The 16,192-nt window shown below is 51.4% G+C and overlaps 1 protein-coding gene across 1 annotated transcript in view; it reads right to left on the bottom strand.

Annotated features, from left to right (window-relative positions):
- The window catches only part of mtf2 (metal response element binding transcription factor 2), a 54,627-nt gene extending 39,530 nt beyond the window's left edge, over positions 1 to 15,097 (bottom strand). Inside the window, exons 1-2 of the mRNA XM_070886606.1 lie at positions 14,949 to 15,097; positions 12,096 to 12,322 (exon numbers count right to left, since the gene is read on the bottom strand). Coding sequence (XP_070742707.1) covers positions 12,096 to 12,302 — 207 coding nt within the window. The 5' untranslated portion in view covers positions 12,303 to 12,322; positions 14,949 to 15,097. The remainder of the gene's footprint in view (positions 1 to 12,095; positions 12,323 to 14,948) is intronic.
- Positions 15,098 to 16,192: the final 1,095 nt, after the last annotated feature.

The raw sequence follows: 16,192 nt of genomic DNA, 5'->3' as shown, positions 1-16,192 counted from the left end.
CCCCTTCCCTTTTATAGGGGGCACTGGGGAAAAATTGTGATTTTAGTGCCCAAAAAAAAAAGAAAAAAAAAAGAAAAACACAAAAAAAAAAAAAAGGGGGGAAAAAAAGGGCCTTGTAAATGTCTGGAGTGTCACCCAGGTCGGGTGGGGCACAGTTTAATGTTTATGTTTTGCAGGTAGACTCTAAAAGAGTTTCATGCATGTGGAGCAGTGGAGGCGTGTCCTGCACAGTTGGAGCAGAGCTGCTGAGAGAGGAGCAGCTACCAACCTTAGCTCCTACCTAGAGAGCCCTGAGAACAGGTCAGGAAGAGAAGGAAGGAAGGGGCTTCACCACCAACTTTCACCCAGAGGGAGAGGAGGGAAGCAGAAAACTTTGAACATCTTTACCTTTTCTACAAAGAGTTGGAGAGAGGGGGAAAGACCAACAACATCCAGTGTGGAAGGAGGGAGACTCTACCATTTCGACAGGTGGGTGTATTGGTGCAGTCCCCAATAGACTTTGTTGTATCGGTGGGGGGAGGAAAGAAGACCACTGAGGGCCGGAACATCGCGGGGGATGTGTGTGTGTGTGGAAGTGTGTGTGGGGGCCTTGCTTACAACTAGGCCCCACACACAATTGAACCCCCCCCAATTGCCTAGCCTGGGATAGCTGGAGCTACCAGGCTCAAGAATATTTACCACCTATTTAACATCGTTAGGAGTGTGTGTCTGGTGGCTCTAGCTGCCCCAGGTGAAGAGATCTTCTCCCCTCACCCGAAGACCACCCCAAAGACTATTTGTGTTTTGCCATCTGGGGATTGCACCCACCCACAGCTGCGAGGGGAGACCTGCCCTCGCAGTTCCCCACCCTTCCCACCCCCCTCTCTCTTTCTCTGTTACTCTCTGTTTCTCCCCTCTCTCTCCGAGAGCCCTTTTCCTCCCAAATTGATTGGAAAAATATAAAACAATTAAGACAACTGAGCAGAGGGAGCAAGGCCCCTCCCCAATTGTCAACTAGGGGAGAGGTGTGCCTCGTTAAGAGCTCCTCTGCTCAGTCTATTAAACGAGGCCATTTAAAGACCATTAAGGCCTGACTTTGGGGTGGGTGTAGCCCTTAAAGGGACCCCGTGATGGCGACTCCATCCACGCCGGTGGCAGGGTCAGCAAAGACATATGCGCAGGTGGCAACCGCTTCCACGGCACCTCCTGCGCCACCTGCTGCCCTGCCACCATTCAGATTAATTACGAGAAAACACGGGGTCAAGAGCTACCCTCACCCCACAATGAGCATTGAGGAGTGCGTGCAGACGATGGCTGGGGTAAGTCGGCCCCTCGGCCATTGTCGCAGCCTCCAAGATGTCTGGGAAGACTGTGTTCTTCCTGGGGTCGGAGCGGGCGGTGTCCCTGGCCATTGAAAAGGGGCTCACGGTGGGCGGGACGTTCCTGCCGGTGGATCCTCTCAAGGCCACCGCGCAGAGGGTCATCGTGTCGAACGTCCCGCCCTTTGTTCCCACTGAGCTCCTCCTCCCTCACCTACAACAACTGGGGGAGGTAAGGTCGGGGATCAACCCCATACCGCTCGGCCTCAGGGAGAGCAGCCTGCGCCACGTGTTCTCCTTCCGCCGCCAGCTCTTTGTCTGGCTGGCGCGGGAGGAGACGACGGAAGGGCACTTTAATGTGGTGCACGAGGGGACTGCCTACCGCGTCTTCTGGACGTCGGACGGCGTGCGGTGCCATGCCTGCAGAGAGGTGGGGCACATTCGCAAGAACTGCCCCACCTCCAAGGCCGCCAAACCACCGAAGGCGGCCAAGGCTGGCGCCGCCGCCACCCCTCCCGCTAGTTGCGTCCGCGCGCCGGGAGCCATAGGTGCGCGGGCATCGTCGGGGGCCTTTGTTTTCACGGCCTCCGGCGGGGGGGAGGGAGAGCGTCCGATCGAAAAGAGGGCGCGGAAGAAGACGAGACATCTAGAGGCGGGTCCCCTCAGTGCGCCAGAAAGATTGACCACCGCGCTCAGCCCAACCCAGTCACCGGCGAGCGCGGGGTGCCCTGAGCCCGTGCCCGAGCCCTTGACCAATACCGCAGAGGGGCTCGGGCGAGGGCAAGATAAGGAAGGGGGCGGGGGGAAGCGGGAGGTCTCGGCAGACATGGAGGTCTCCCTGCCTCCGCGCACCCCCAGGAACAAAAGGAGGCACCGCCCCAATGAGGCGGAGGGGGAACAACATCCCTCCGCGGAGGAGGCGGTGCCCGCCGCGTGTCCCGCGTCCCCCACCAGCGCCCCCAAATTGCGCTGTAGGCGCGATGAGTCTGTCCCCGGGGAGGGTGAGGCAGTCGAGGCTGCCCAGCCGCTGCCTCCTGGGGATGGCGTGGAAGATCTGCCTGTCGTGGGGGGCGTGGGGCCAGCGGAAGAATGCGTAGCCGCCGGGTCGAGCGTCCTGGGGACTGAGGCGGGCGGGGCCGAAAAGGCCGGACCTGAGCCCGCCCAGCCAATACCCAACTTCCCCCGGGATTTGCTCGACTCGGCAGAAACTGGAAATATGAAAGTTTTTACTGAATCTGTACACGCTGGGCTGGGGGGTGGGGGCGGGGAGGGAGAAGAACAACAACCCTCGCCCCCTACTGTGGAGCTGGGGGAATTGGAGGACCTGGAACATTATTTGACCAGGTCTCTCCCTGTTCCCCGGTTCCTGGGGCGGAGGGGGAACCCCTTCCGCTGTCGCTTCCCGACCCAGCACCAATTTTAAAAGAGCCCAGTGGGGACTCCTCTGCCGACGATCCTGGGGGTGGGATCGGGGCAGAGCCAGGGCCAGATGGAGCGGCCGGGCCGTTTGCCGTACCTCGTGCGGTCGACGGGCCGGCTGCTAGCGGCAACCTCCCGGAGGGGGACGGGGACTCGGTGGAGGACGCGGGTGAAGATCTCGAGTCCATCGCCAGTGAGGCGGTGGATCTGCTCGCGGCCACCACTGAGACCCTCCTCATTCCCGCAGAGGAACTCCGGGACTTTTTGGTCCAGTGCCGGGGTCGCCGCGACCAAGCTCGTCTGGCCCTGGAAAGATGGTCCGAGCCGGGGCTGCTCGTCGCGTCCGTCCGCGCCGCCGCTAAAACCATGGCCGCGGGCGGGCCCTTATCAAAGGCTCAAGGCCTTGAGCTGCGCCGGCTCAAAAAGTTCCTCGCTGGGCTGCTGAAGGAGTGGAGGTCAACAAACGACTCCACTCCTCCCCCACAATAGGTTAGGTAGAGGTTGCACTATGCTCTAGTCATGAAGATAACCATAGCCAGCCTCAACATCAACGGCAGCAGAGAGGCACGCCGTAGATGTAACAATTTTTCGCTCCTGCGGGAGAGGAAATATGCGGTGTGCTTCCTGCAAGAAACCCACACCGTTCCGGGAGACGAAGCCACGTGGCTCCTGGAATGGCAAGGAGAGGTCCGCATGAGCCACCTCACCGCCATTTCTAGTGGGGTGGCCATCTTGCTGGGCCCGCATTTTCAGCCGGAGATCTTGGGGGTCGAGGAGCCTGTGCCAGGCCGCTTGCTGCACGTAACGGTTCGCCTGGGGGACGTGCCGCTCCATCTCGTGAACGTGTACGCCCCTCAGCCCGGCCCGCAGCAAACGCGCTTCTTCGAAGAAGTGTCCGCTCTTCTTGGCTCCGTCGACGTCGGCGACTGCATTGTCCTCGGGGGGGATTTTAACTGCACCCTCGAGGCGAGGGACCGCTCTGGTGCCCCGCAGTGCATGACGGCGATGGAGAAGTTGAGGGACCTGGTCGGGTCCTTCGACTTGGTGGACGTCTGGCGAAATCTCCACCCCGACTCCAGCGCCTTTACTTGGGTGAGGCCTGGAGTAGGATGGTCTAGAGTCGACAGCCTTTACGTGTCTCGGGCGTATGTTTCCTGCGTCCCGGCGGCCTCCATGCGGCCGGTGCCGTGTTCGGACCACCACCTGGTGTGGGCGGAGCTCGCTTCGCTCCGCGCGAGTGCGGGGTCCGCGTACTGGCACTTTAACAACCGGCTGCTGGAGGACGTGCGGTTCCAGGACCAGTCGGTCAAGTCGTCCAGGACCCGGCCCTGCGGACGGTGTACGAAGCGAAGGAGGCCGCGCTGAAGGACCTGCAGCTCGTCGGGTCCCGAGGCGCGTTCGTGAGGTCGCGGATCCGGTTCCTGCGGGATCTGGACCGCGGCTCCCCCTTCTTCTACTCGCTGGAAAAAAGGCAGAGTGTCCGTAAGCAGCTCTTGACGCTGCTGGCCGACGACGGCTCTCTCGTCTCAGATCAGGAGGGCGTCAACAACAGGGCCCGTGAATTTTACGGGGCTCTGTTCTCTCCGGATCCGTCCAGCGAGGAAGCGCGTAGTTTTGTGGGAGGACCTGCCGAAGGTCAGCCTGGAGGGCGCCGAAAATCTGGAAGCTCCGCTAAGCCTGGCGGAGCCCTCGACCGGCTCTCGAGGGAAAAATCCCCGGGGCTGGACGGGCTGACCGTGGAGTTCCACAGGGCGTTCTGGGACGTCCTGGGGAGCGACTACGCGCGGGTCCTGGGGGAAAGTCTGGCAACAGGGGAGATGCCCCTCTCTTGGCGCAGGGCAGTCATCGTCCTGCTGCCTAAGAAGGGCGATCTCCGCCTCCTTAAGAACTGGCGCCCGGTCTCCCTCCTCAGCACGGACTACAAAATCTTCGCCAGGGCGATGTCTGCTCGCCTTGGTGCCGTGCTGGACCACATGATCCACCCCGACCAGTCCTACACAGTCCCGGGCCGGACAATCCACGATAACATCCATCTGGTCCGGGACCTCATCCATTGTTCCCAGGAGGCTGGTCTGTCGGTCGCCTTCCTATCCCTCGACCAAGAGAAGGCGTTCGACAGGGTGGATCACGACTATCTGCTCGGAACTCTGCGCGCTTTCGGGTTCGGGACGCATTTCGTCGCCCGGATCCGACTTTTGTACGCCGCCGCGGAGTGTCTGATTAAGGTTAACGGGTCCTCGACGGCGCCCCTTCGCTTTAGGAGAGGGGTGCGCCAGGGATGCCCCATGTCCGGCCAGTTATACGCCGTTTGCGTGGAGCCTTTCCTGCGCCTCTTGCGGACGAGGTTGACGGGACTGGCTCTGCAAGGGCCGGGCGTGGAGGTCGTCCTCTCGGCTTACGCCGATGACGTGCTCCTCGCGGTAGAGGATCCCGCTGACCTGCGGAGGATGCGTGAGTGCCAGGAGATTTACTCGGCCGCGTCCTCCGCCAGGATCAACTGGGAGAAATGTTCTGGACTCCTGGTGGGTCAGTGGCGGGTGGACTCCCTGCCGGAGGAGCTCAGGCCTTTTGCCTGGAGCACGACCCATCTCCTCTATCTGGGAGTCTACCTTAGCCCCGATGAGGGAGCCTGGCCGGCGAACTGGCAGGAGCTCGAGGCCAAGGTCGCCGCTCGCCTAGGGCGCTGGACAGGACTGCTCCGAGTGCTGTCCTACAGGGGTCGAGCGCTAGTCATAAACCAGCTGGTGGCCGCAATGTTGTGGTACCGGCTGGTCACTTTGACCCCTCCCCCTGCGTTTGTCGCCAAGATACAGAAGAAGCTGGTGGACTTCTTCTGGAACAACAGGAAGCACTGGGTCTCTGCTGCGGTCTTGAGTCTCCCGCTTGAGGAGGGCGGTCAATCGTTGGTGTGCGTCAGCGCCCAGCTCGCGACTTTCCGTCTTCAGACCCTGCAGAGATACCTTTACGTCGAGCCCCCTCCTAGGTGGTGCGCTCTGGCGACGTATTTCTTCCGCCAGCAGCGCGACCTCAACTACGACACGCAGCTCCTGTTTGTGAACTTGGGGGGTGTCAGGACTACCCTCCGGGAGCTGCCTGTCTTTTACAGGGACCTCATCAGGGTCTGGAACAAAGTCTCCACCAAGCGCAGCTCTCCGCTGGCTGGAGTGGCGGCCGTCCTGCAGGAGTCGCTGCTCAGGAATCCGTACCTCCATGACCAAGGTTTTATGTGGCGGTCGGAAGAGAGGGCTGTGGCTGGTGAGGTGACCAGGGTCAGGGACCTGCTCGATGGCGGAGGAGTGGGCTGGATGGCGCCAGACACGCTGGCGCGGCGCCTAAATTCTGCCAACGTCTGCCACGCGGCCGATGCTATCGAGTCGCTAAAAACAGCTCTGGGCCCTGACTCCGTTAGGTGCATCGAGGAGGCTCAAGCACGTGGGGAGATCCTGTCCGAACTGACCCCCGTCCGGACGGAATTCCTCATCGGCGCCAAACCCCGGAACCTCCCTCGGGGGCCGGCGCCTCACAACTTGAGCCGCCTCGGGGAAATCCCCTCCGTGCCCTTCAGTTCCGCGCGGAGGGGTTTCCTGTACGGGCTGCTCCTGCACACTCTCAACTTTGCCATCCTCGCCTGCCGTCCGGACACGCCATGGCGTACCATCCTGCCGTCCGGAGGAGGTGGGGGTCCCCGATGGAGGGCACTCTACGCAGGGGTCCTCCCACTATTTGTCGGGGACTTGGCCTGGAGGGTGGTGCACGGAGCAGTGCCGTGCAATAAATTTTTAAGCCGGTTCACGGACTCCCAGGCCGCCTGCAATTTCTGCGGTCTGGAGGAGTCCGTGTTCCATGTTTTTATTGAATGCACGAGGTTGCAGCCCCTGTTCCATTATATGAAGGGGCTGCTCCTGAAATTCTGGCTGCACTTCAGTCCCACTCTCCTGATCTTTGGGCACCCTGTGCGGAGGGGAGCGGGTAGGTCCGAAGGCCTCCTCGTAGGACTGCTCCTGGGCACGGCCAAGGGTGCCATCAGCCGGTCCAGGCAGCGGGCGGTCGAGGGGGTCGTTCAACCTGACTGCCTGCCTCTCTTCCGCTCTTACATCCGGTCCAGGGTGTCCTTGGAGATGGAGCACGCGGTGTCCACCGGTACGCTCGCGGCCTTCCGCGAGAGGTGGGCACCGGAGGGACTGGAGTGCATCATCACGCCCGGCAACCAAATTTTAATTTGATTTTACGTTTTAAAGTTTAATTTGTTTTAATTGCCGGTGCTTTTAGTGTCCCCCTCCCCTTTTATAGGGGGCACTTGGAAAAATGTGATTTTAGCGCCCAAAAAAAAACCCCCCCAAAAAAAAGAAAAAAACCACAAAAAAAGGAAGAAAAAAAAGGGGCCTTGAAAATGTCTGCTGTGTCATCCAGGGCGGGTGGCACAATTTAATGTTTATGTTTTTTTTTCAGGTAAACTCAAAAGAGTTTCATGCACAAGGACCCCCAGGTCCCTCTGCACCGCAGCATGTTGTAATTTCTCCCCATTCAAATAATATTCCCTTTTACTGTTTTTTTTTCCCCCAAGGTGGATGACCTCACATTTTCCGACATTGTATTCCATCTGCCAAACCTTCGCCCATTCGCTTAATCTATTGAAATCTCTTTGCAGCCTTTCTGTGCCTTCTACACAACCCGCTTTCCCACTAATCTTTGTGTCATCTGCAAATTTTGTTACACTACACTCTGTCCCCTCTTCCAGGTCATCTATGTATACTGTAAACAGTTGTGGTCCCACCGATCCGTGTGGCACACCACTAACCACCGATTTCCAACCCAAAAAGGATCCATTTATCCCGACTCTCTGCTTTCTGTTAGCCAGCCAATTCTCAATCCATGCTAATACATTTCCTCTGACTCCACGTACCTCTATCTTCTGCAGTAACCTTTTGTGTGGCACCTAATCGAATGCCTTTTGGAAATCTAAATACACCACATCCATCGGTACACCTCTATCCACCATGCTCGTTATATCCTCAAAGAATTCCAGTAAATTAGTTAAACATGATTTCCCCTTCATGAATCCATGTTGCGTCTGCTTGATTACACTATTCCTATCTAGATGTCCCGCTATTTCTTCCTTAATGATAGTTTCAAGTATTTTCCCCACTACAGATGTTAAACTAACCAGCCTATAGTTACCTGCCTTTTGTCTGCCCCCTTTTTTGAACAGAGGCGTTACATTAGCTGCTTTCCAATCCGCTGGTACCTCCCCAGAGTCCAGAGAATTTTGGTAGATTATAACGAATGCATCTGCTATAACTTCCGCCATCTCTTTTAATACTCTGCGATGCATTTCATCAGGACCAGGGGACTTGTCTACCTTGAGTCCCATTAGCCTGTCCAGCACTACCCCCCCCCCCCACCCCCCCCAGTGATAGTGATTGTCTCAAGGTCCTCCCTTCCCACATTCCCGTGACCAGCAATTTTTGGCATGGTTTTTGTGTCTTCCACTGTGAAGACGGAAGCAAAATAATTGTTTAAGGTCTCAGCCATTTCCACATTTCCCATTATTAAATCCCCCTTCTCATCTTCTAAGGGACCAACATTTACTTTAGTCACTCTTTTATATATCTGTAAAAGCTTTTACTATCTGTTTTTAGGTTTTGCGCAAGTTTACTTTCGTAATCTATCTTTCCTTTCTTTATTGCTTTCTTAGTCATTCTTTGCTGTCGTTTAAAATGTTCCCAATCTTCTAGCTTCCCACTAACCTTGGCCACCTTATACGCATTGGTCTTTGATTTGATACTCTCCTTTATTTCCTCGGTTATCCACGGCTGGTTATCCCTTCTCTTACCGCCCTTCTTTTTCACTGGAATATATTTTTGTTGAGCACTATGAAAGAGCTCCTTAAAAGTCCTCCACTGTTCCTCAATTGTGCCACCGTTTAGTCTGTGTTTCCAGTCTACTTTAGCCAACTCTGCCCTCATCCCACTGTAGTTCCCTTTAAGCATAGTACACTCTTTTGAGACACTACTTCCTCACCCTCAATCTGAATGACAAATTCAACCATACTGTGATCACTCATTCCGAGAGGATCTTTACTAGGAAATCTTTTATTTTTCCTGTCTCATTACACAGGACCAGATCTAAGATAGCTTGCTCCCTTGTAGGTTCTGTAACATACTGTTCTAAGAAACAATCCCCTATGCATTCTATGAGTGAGGTTGGGGACGGCATCAAACAAGAAATTAGGGATGCACGCAATAAAGGTACAGCAGTTATCATGGCGACTTTAATCTACGTATTGATTGGGCTAACCAAACTGGTAGCAATATGGTGGAGGAGGATTTCCTGGAGTGTATTAGGGATGGTTTTCTAGACCAATATGTCGAGGAACCAACTAGAGGGCTGGCCATCCTAGACTGGGTGATGTGTAATGAGAAAGGACTAATTAGCAATCTGGTTGTGCGAGGTCCCTTGGGGAAGAGCGACCATAATATGGTAGGATTCTTTATTAAGATGGAGAGTGACACAGTTAATTCAGAGACTAGGGCCCTGAACTTTAGGAAAGGTATCTTCGATGGTATGAGACGTGAATTGGCTAGAATAGACTGGCGAATGATACTTAATGGGTTGACAGTAGATAGGCAATGGCGGACATTTAAAGATCACATGGATGAACTTCAACAATTGTACATCCCTATCTGGAGTAAAAATAAAACGGGGAAGGTGGCTCAACTGTGGCTAACAAGGCAAATTAGGGATAGTGTTAAAAAGAAGATGCATATAAATTGGCCAGAAAAAGCAGCAAACTTGAGGACTGGGAGAAATTTAGAATTCAACAGAGGAGGACAAAGGGTTTAATTAGGAGGGGGAAAATAGAGTGAGAGGAAACTTGCTGGGAACATAAAAACTGACTGCAAAAGCTTCTATAGATATGTGAAGAGAAAAAGATTAGTGAAGACAAACATAGCTCCCTTGCAGTCAGAATCAGGTGAATTTATAATGGGGAACAAAGAAATGGCAGACCAATTGAACAAATACTTTGGTTCTGTCTTCACTAAGGAAGACACAAATAACCTTCCGGAAATACTAGGGGACCGAGGGTCTAGCGAGAAGGAGGAACTGAAGGAAATCCTTATTAGTCAGGAAATTGTGCTAGGGAAATTGATGGGTTTGAATGCCGATAAATCCCCTGGACCTGATAGTCTGCATCCCAGAGTACCTAAGGAGGTGGCCCTAGACATAGTGGATGCATTGGTGTTCATTTTCCAAGTCTATCGACTCTGGATTAGTTCCAATGGACTGGAAGGTAGCTAATGTAACACCTCTTTTTAAAAAAGGAGGGAGAGAGAAAACGGGGAATTATAGACTGGTTAGCCTGACATCGGTAGTGGGGAAAATGTTGGAATCAATTATTAAAGATGAAATAGCAGCGCATTTGGAAAGCAGTGACAGGATTGGTCCAAGTCAGCATGGATTTATGAAAGGGAAATCATGCTTGACAAATCTTCTAGAATTTTTTGAGGATGTAACTAGTAGAGTGGACAAGGGAGAACCAGTGGAGGTGGTGTATTTGGACTTTCAAAAGGCTTTCGACAAGGTCCCACACAAGAGATTGGTGTGCGAAATTAAAGCACATGGTATTGGGGGTAATGTATTGACGTGGATAGAGAACTGGATGGCAGACAGAAAGCAGAGAGTTGGGATAAGCGGGTCCTTTTCAGAATGGCAGGCAGTGACTAGTGAGATACCGCTGGGCTCAGTGCTGGGACACCAGCTATTTACAATATACATCAATGATTTAGATGAAGGAATTGAGTGTAATATCTCCAAGTTTGCAGATAACACTAAGCTGGGTGGTAGTGTGAACTGTGAGGAGGATGCGAAGAGGCTGCAGGGTGACTTGGACAGGTTAGGGGAGTGGACAAATGCATGGCAGATACAGTATAATGTGGATAAATGTGAGGTTATCCACTTTGGTGGCAAAAACATGAAGGCAGAATATTATCTGAATGGTGACAGATTAGGAAAAGGGAAAGTGCAACGAAACCTGGGTGTCATGGTACATCAGTCATTGAAAGTTGGCATGCAGGTACAGCAGGCGGTGAAGGCAGCAAATGGCATGTTGGCCTTCATATCTAGGGGATGATTCTAGGAGCAGGGAGGTCTTACTGCAGTTGTACAGGGCCTTGGTGAGGCCACACCTGGAATATTGTGTTCAGTTTTGGTCTCCTAATCTGAGGAAGGACGTTCTTGCTATTGAGGGAGTGCAGCGAAGGTTCATCAGACTGATTCCCGGGATGGCAGGATTAACATATGAGGAGAGACTGGATCCACTGGGCCTGTATTCACTGGAGTTTAGAAGGATGAGAGGGGATCTCATCGAAATATATAAAATTCTGACGGGACTGGACAGGTTAGATGCAGGAAGAATGTTCCCGATGTTGGGGAAGTCCAGAACCAGGGGTCACAGTCTAAGGATAAGGGGTAAGCCATTTAGGACCGAGATGAGGAGAAACTTCTTCACTCATTGTTGATGCTAGTTCATTAGATATAATCAAGAGGAAGTTAGATATGGCTCTTATGGCTAAAGGGATCAAGGGGTATGGAGAGAAAGCAGGAAAGGGGTAGTGAGGTGAATGATCAGTCATGATCTTATTGAATGGTGGTGCAGGCTCGAAGGGCCGAATGGCCTACTCCTGCGCCTATTTTCTATATACTGGAGGTTGCAGTATTTTGAGCTTCGGGATCCGAATGATTGAAATAGACTGCTCCTCTATTAGTAGATTTAGAGCCTTTTTGAAACAATCAAGGACAAGCTTTTACCAATCTTCCGGGCACCCAGGAAGTTTAAATTACTGCAACCAAAATAACAAACAGCAATTGAGAGCAGGTAAGCAGAGAAGATAGCAGAGGCAGCTGGCATCATGTAGAGAATAACCAAGGATAGTAATGGAGAAGCAGACTTGCCGGTGTGATTTTGGTTCGCAGTTGGCAAAGAACAGACAACGTAGAATACCAACTGAACCCAATGGAACGAGCAGAGAACACCCAACTAGCCAATTTCTGTGCATATGGGGGTTGATTTTTATTGCTTGAATTCCCATGTCTGGCTCCCCTTTTTCTAAATGAATGTCATTAGGAATAGTGTGCAGAGTGTTGCCAGCACGCTCAAATCCTGAAATGCTTGGAATGATTTAGAATGTTCCTCCAATAAACGTGAAAATGTTTAATGGAAAAATAAAGGATCATGCTGGACTTGGTGTGGTTCTGCTTGACGCAAAAGTGACCTCCTTTTACACAATCCATTCACGAGTTGTTCCACATGATCCAGCCATGCTCCAAAAATAATAGACATCGGCTTTAGATTGCAAAACATAATCATATTAATTTTACCTTTTTGACTGTTCCAAGGTAAAACAAGCCATCTGACCACCTGGCTAGGACATCTTGGCCTTCCTCAAACTTGCATATAGGTCTTTTTCCTTTTGGTCCATCCTGCAATGACAACTGAGCCGAGGACACTGGTGTCTTCTGGTTTCGACGGGAGGGAGATCGCTTGTGGAGAGATGAGTTACCAGCTCCCGTAGTGTCTCTGTCCATCAGGAAAATGGCATCATCAACTGGAATTTAAAATTAAAAAATGAAGCAATTCTAGAACAATTCATTTCCGCACAATATTCCATTGTAAATCATTAATCTTCTGCACATAACCAATATATGTCCAGTCCAACAGCTGCTGAATTTGATCACACTTCCAGGTCATTTGAAAGGCACAAGGAAATTTTTTACAAACAAAATACAATCTCACCCACCCCAGACAGCTCAGCTCAGTTTGTCGAGCAAGTTATCAAAACCACACAGATCACAAAAGATTCCAGGTTTGATTCTCAGTCTATGGTGAGTTACCTAAACTGAGTTTGGGCAGCAGTAGGGACACAAGTGGGTGGAGTTTCCCTGGGTTAGGAAGGGAGGTTTCTTCTACATTTTGTATCCAGGGAACCCCTAAGGGATGCAAGGTGAAACCACCCCCCACACCCCAGTCAAATATTTGAATGGCCTACCAGCACCCAACACTCGGTATCGGCTCACTAATATCTGGGCAAGTTACCAGAATGGACCCAGTGCCTGTAAAAACATACCCGACTAAAATGTCAATTTCAGGAGGAATGGGGTGAATAAGCAGTAAAAAAGACAGCCTGTTAAAAAAAATGTTGCATTTGTAGTGCCTTTCATGACCTCGGGGAGCCTCAAAATGCTTTAAAGCCATGCGCAGTCACTGCTGCATGTCAAGGTCTACAGGTTACACAGCCACAGTTAACATGCCACTTGCTCCCCTTCTCGAGACAGGGACTAATGTACAGCGTGCGCATTCTTTTATTAAAAAGCGAGTTCCCCCAGTGACTTACACTAACCAGTGTAGCATAAAGCACAAAAAAGCTCCCAGATTTGACACTAGATCCACAATGAGTTAGCTAATCGCATCTGGAGTGATAATTGGAGCATTCCAAATGGTCTCAGCAATCAGAGCTAGGGAGTGTGCAGTATTCTGCTCCAAATTGCTATCCAATTTTGCTTTTGAGAAGCATCAGAAATATTTGCCTTGCAGCACCCAGTGAAAAAGCTAATGTTTTAAAAGTAGTTTATTTAAGAAATTAAACATATCTAAAAGGATGATAAAGCTCCCTTAATGCGATCGATGAAAAATCAGCTTTACATGGGAACCACCATGGGTTTAAATCATATTATTCAAAACTCCAAAAAAATACCTGAAAAGGCAAAAACAGGAAGTGTGCTCTAGCTCAGAGCTCCAATTTTTTGGTATTTGTATGCTGAAGTGAATACCATGGAGCCTCAGGACCACATATAAAGATTAAATGCACATACCTATTAATATCATTAATGCAAGATATAAATGAACAGATGTGTTTAGAATTTATTCATTAGTGAGGCAATATTGCTGGGGAACTATTTTTCCAAGTCTCCAGGCCCACGAAAGTTAAATGGGACAAACTACGCATAGTTTACTCCCAATAATTCAGGTTTTTGTGCATTAATTATCCAATAATTTTAAATTAAGAATTATAAACAATGAGAATTTGAGAGTAAAAATGTTAGGTTTGTCAAATAATCTACATGAAACAATCTTGGATTAAGAGGAATAAACTATATAAACACAAATAGGTCTTGGTTTCCTGGGTTTTGAAAGCTAGATTACCGTACTGTGGATTAGGACTGCAGCTTGGATTTGTTTTAGGGATCACAAGGGTTTACCTATCCATTTAAGTATAACAAAAAACTCAAACAGAACTTCAGATTCAAAAGCGATTTGGTCACGATATTGACACCGGAAGTCAGCAAAATGTTTTATAAATGGATTGGATTAAATTTAACTTGGGTACGGCACATTGTTGTAAGAATGTCGAACAAAATATAAACCAACTTTAGCGCCCGAGCAAATGTGAAGCTTCCCATAATAGCTAAAATGACAGGATAATACAAAAGTACAATCACACATTTGATTGTCTATTCACGAAAATCACAATTAAACCAAATATTACAAGTTCTGACGATGGGTCACAGACCTGAAACATTAACTGTTTCTCTCCACAGATGTTGGCTGACCTGCTGAGATTTCCAGCATTTTCTGCTTTTATTTCAGATTCCAACATCCACGGTATTTTGCTTTTATATTACAAGATTGTGCATGGCCGCGCATTGGCATGTGTTGTATTACATAGCATTATAGTATTTGTGCAAGTTTATTCAACGGTTACTGTAAATCAGTCAACAACAAAAAACTATACTTTGCAAATTTAATCCAACGAACTCCAAAAGTACGAATCTTCTGGCTTTTGTAAGTGGAAACCCACCGCGGCTTCAAATAAAAAGAGAAGCCCCGGGCTGGGGAGCTCCTTGTGGTTTCCTCCTCCTCTCGACTAAAGGGGCAGAAAACGAACCTGCAACCTGTTAGACCTCATTTTAAACAAAGGAGGTCCGCCGGCCAATGTAAACAAAGTAAAAGAAAACTACGCGACCAAAATCAACTCATTTTAACCGCAATGAAACAGGTTCGGAGGCTTTTAAACCGAGCCGCACAGTTTGTGTATCCACTGCCCAGACGCCGTGGGGCTGCTTTATCTCACAGAAACGGGAACCGAAAGGCCTCGCTCCCGGGGATCTAGCGGACCTTTTTTTTTTAAAAAAAAACACACACATAAAGAAAATAAAAGTTAAAGCCGCGCTCACCTCATTCGGCCACTGCAGTGAAATCGCTCCTTTTCTTTTTATTGGAAACATGCGGCGCCCGGCGCGGCCGCTCCGCTCGTTGAACCCGCCGCGGTTTCTCCCCACTCGCACTCGGCAACAGCTCGGGTTATGCCAGCGCCATTTTGGTTTACCGCTGTGCATTGTGGGAAGGCAGGGAGCGCAAGCGCGCTGGCCCCGGGCGCCGCGAGCCAGCCGCTGGCGAGAAGCCAGGAGGCGGAGAGCGCGCGTGCGGGAGGGAGCGCACACCTGTAACTCTTTTGAGTTCACCTGTGAAAACATAAAAACAATAAACGGTGCCACCCGACCTGGGTGACACTCCAGACATTTTCAAGGCCCTTTTTTTCCCCCCTTTTTTTTTGGTTTTTTTTTTTGTGTTTTTCTTTTTTTTTGGTTTTTTTTTTTGGGCACTAAAATAACAATTTTCCCCAGTGCCCCCTATAAAAGGGAAGGGGGACACTAAAAGCACCGGCAATTAAAACAAATTAAACTTTAAAACGTAAAATCAAATTAAAATTTGGTTGCCGGGCGTGATGATGCACTCCAGTCCCTCCGGTGCCCACCTCTCGCGGAAGGCCGCGAGCGTACCGGTGGACACCGCGTGCTCCATCTCCAAGGACACCCTGGACCGGATGTAAGAGCGGAAGAGAGGCAGGCAGTCAGGTTGAACGACCCCCTCGACCGCCCGCTGCCTGGACCGGCTGATGGCACCCTTGGCCGTGCCCAGGAGCAGTCCTACGAGGAGGCCTTCGGACCTACCCGCTCCCCTCCGCACAGGGTGCCCAAAGATCAGGAGAGTGGGACTGAAGTGCAGCCAGAATTTCAGGAGCAGCCCCTTCAAATAGTGGAACAGGGGCTGCAACCTTGTGCATTCAATAAAAACATGGAACACGGACTCCTCCAGACCGCAGAAATTGCAGGCGGCCTGGGAGTCCGTGAACCGGCTTAAAAATTTGTTGCACGGCACTGCTCCGTGCACCACCCTCCAGGCCAAGTCCCCGATGAATAGTGGGAGGACCCCTGCGTAGAGTGCCCTCCATCGGGGACCCCCGCCTCCTCCGGACGGCAAGATGGTACGCCATGGCGTGTCCGGACGGCCGGCGAGGATGGCAAAGTTGAGGGTGTGCAGGAGCAGCCCGTACAGGAAACCCCTCCGCGCGGAACTGAAAGGCACGGAGGGGATTTCCCCGAGGCGGCTCAAGTTGTGAGGCGCCGGCCCCCGAGGG

This window comes from Pristiophorus japonicus, chromosome 8, assembly GCF_044704955.1.
Source record: "Pristiophorus japonicus isolate sPriJap1 chromosome 8, sPriJap1.hap1, whole genome shotgun sequence".
Taxonomy (NCBI): Eukaryota; Metazoa; Chordata; class Chondrichthyes; family Pristiophoridae; genus Pristiophorus; species Pristiophorus japonicus.
Note: the sequence above shows the minus strand (reverse complement) of the source record. Positions and strands in the feature narration are given on the sequence as shown.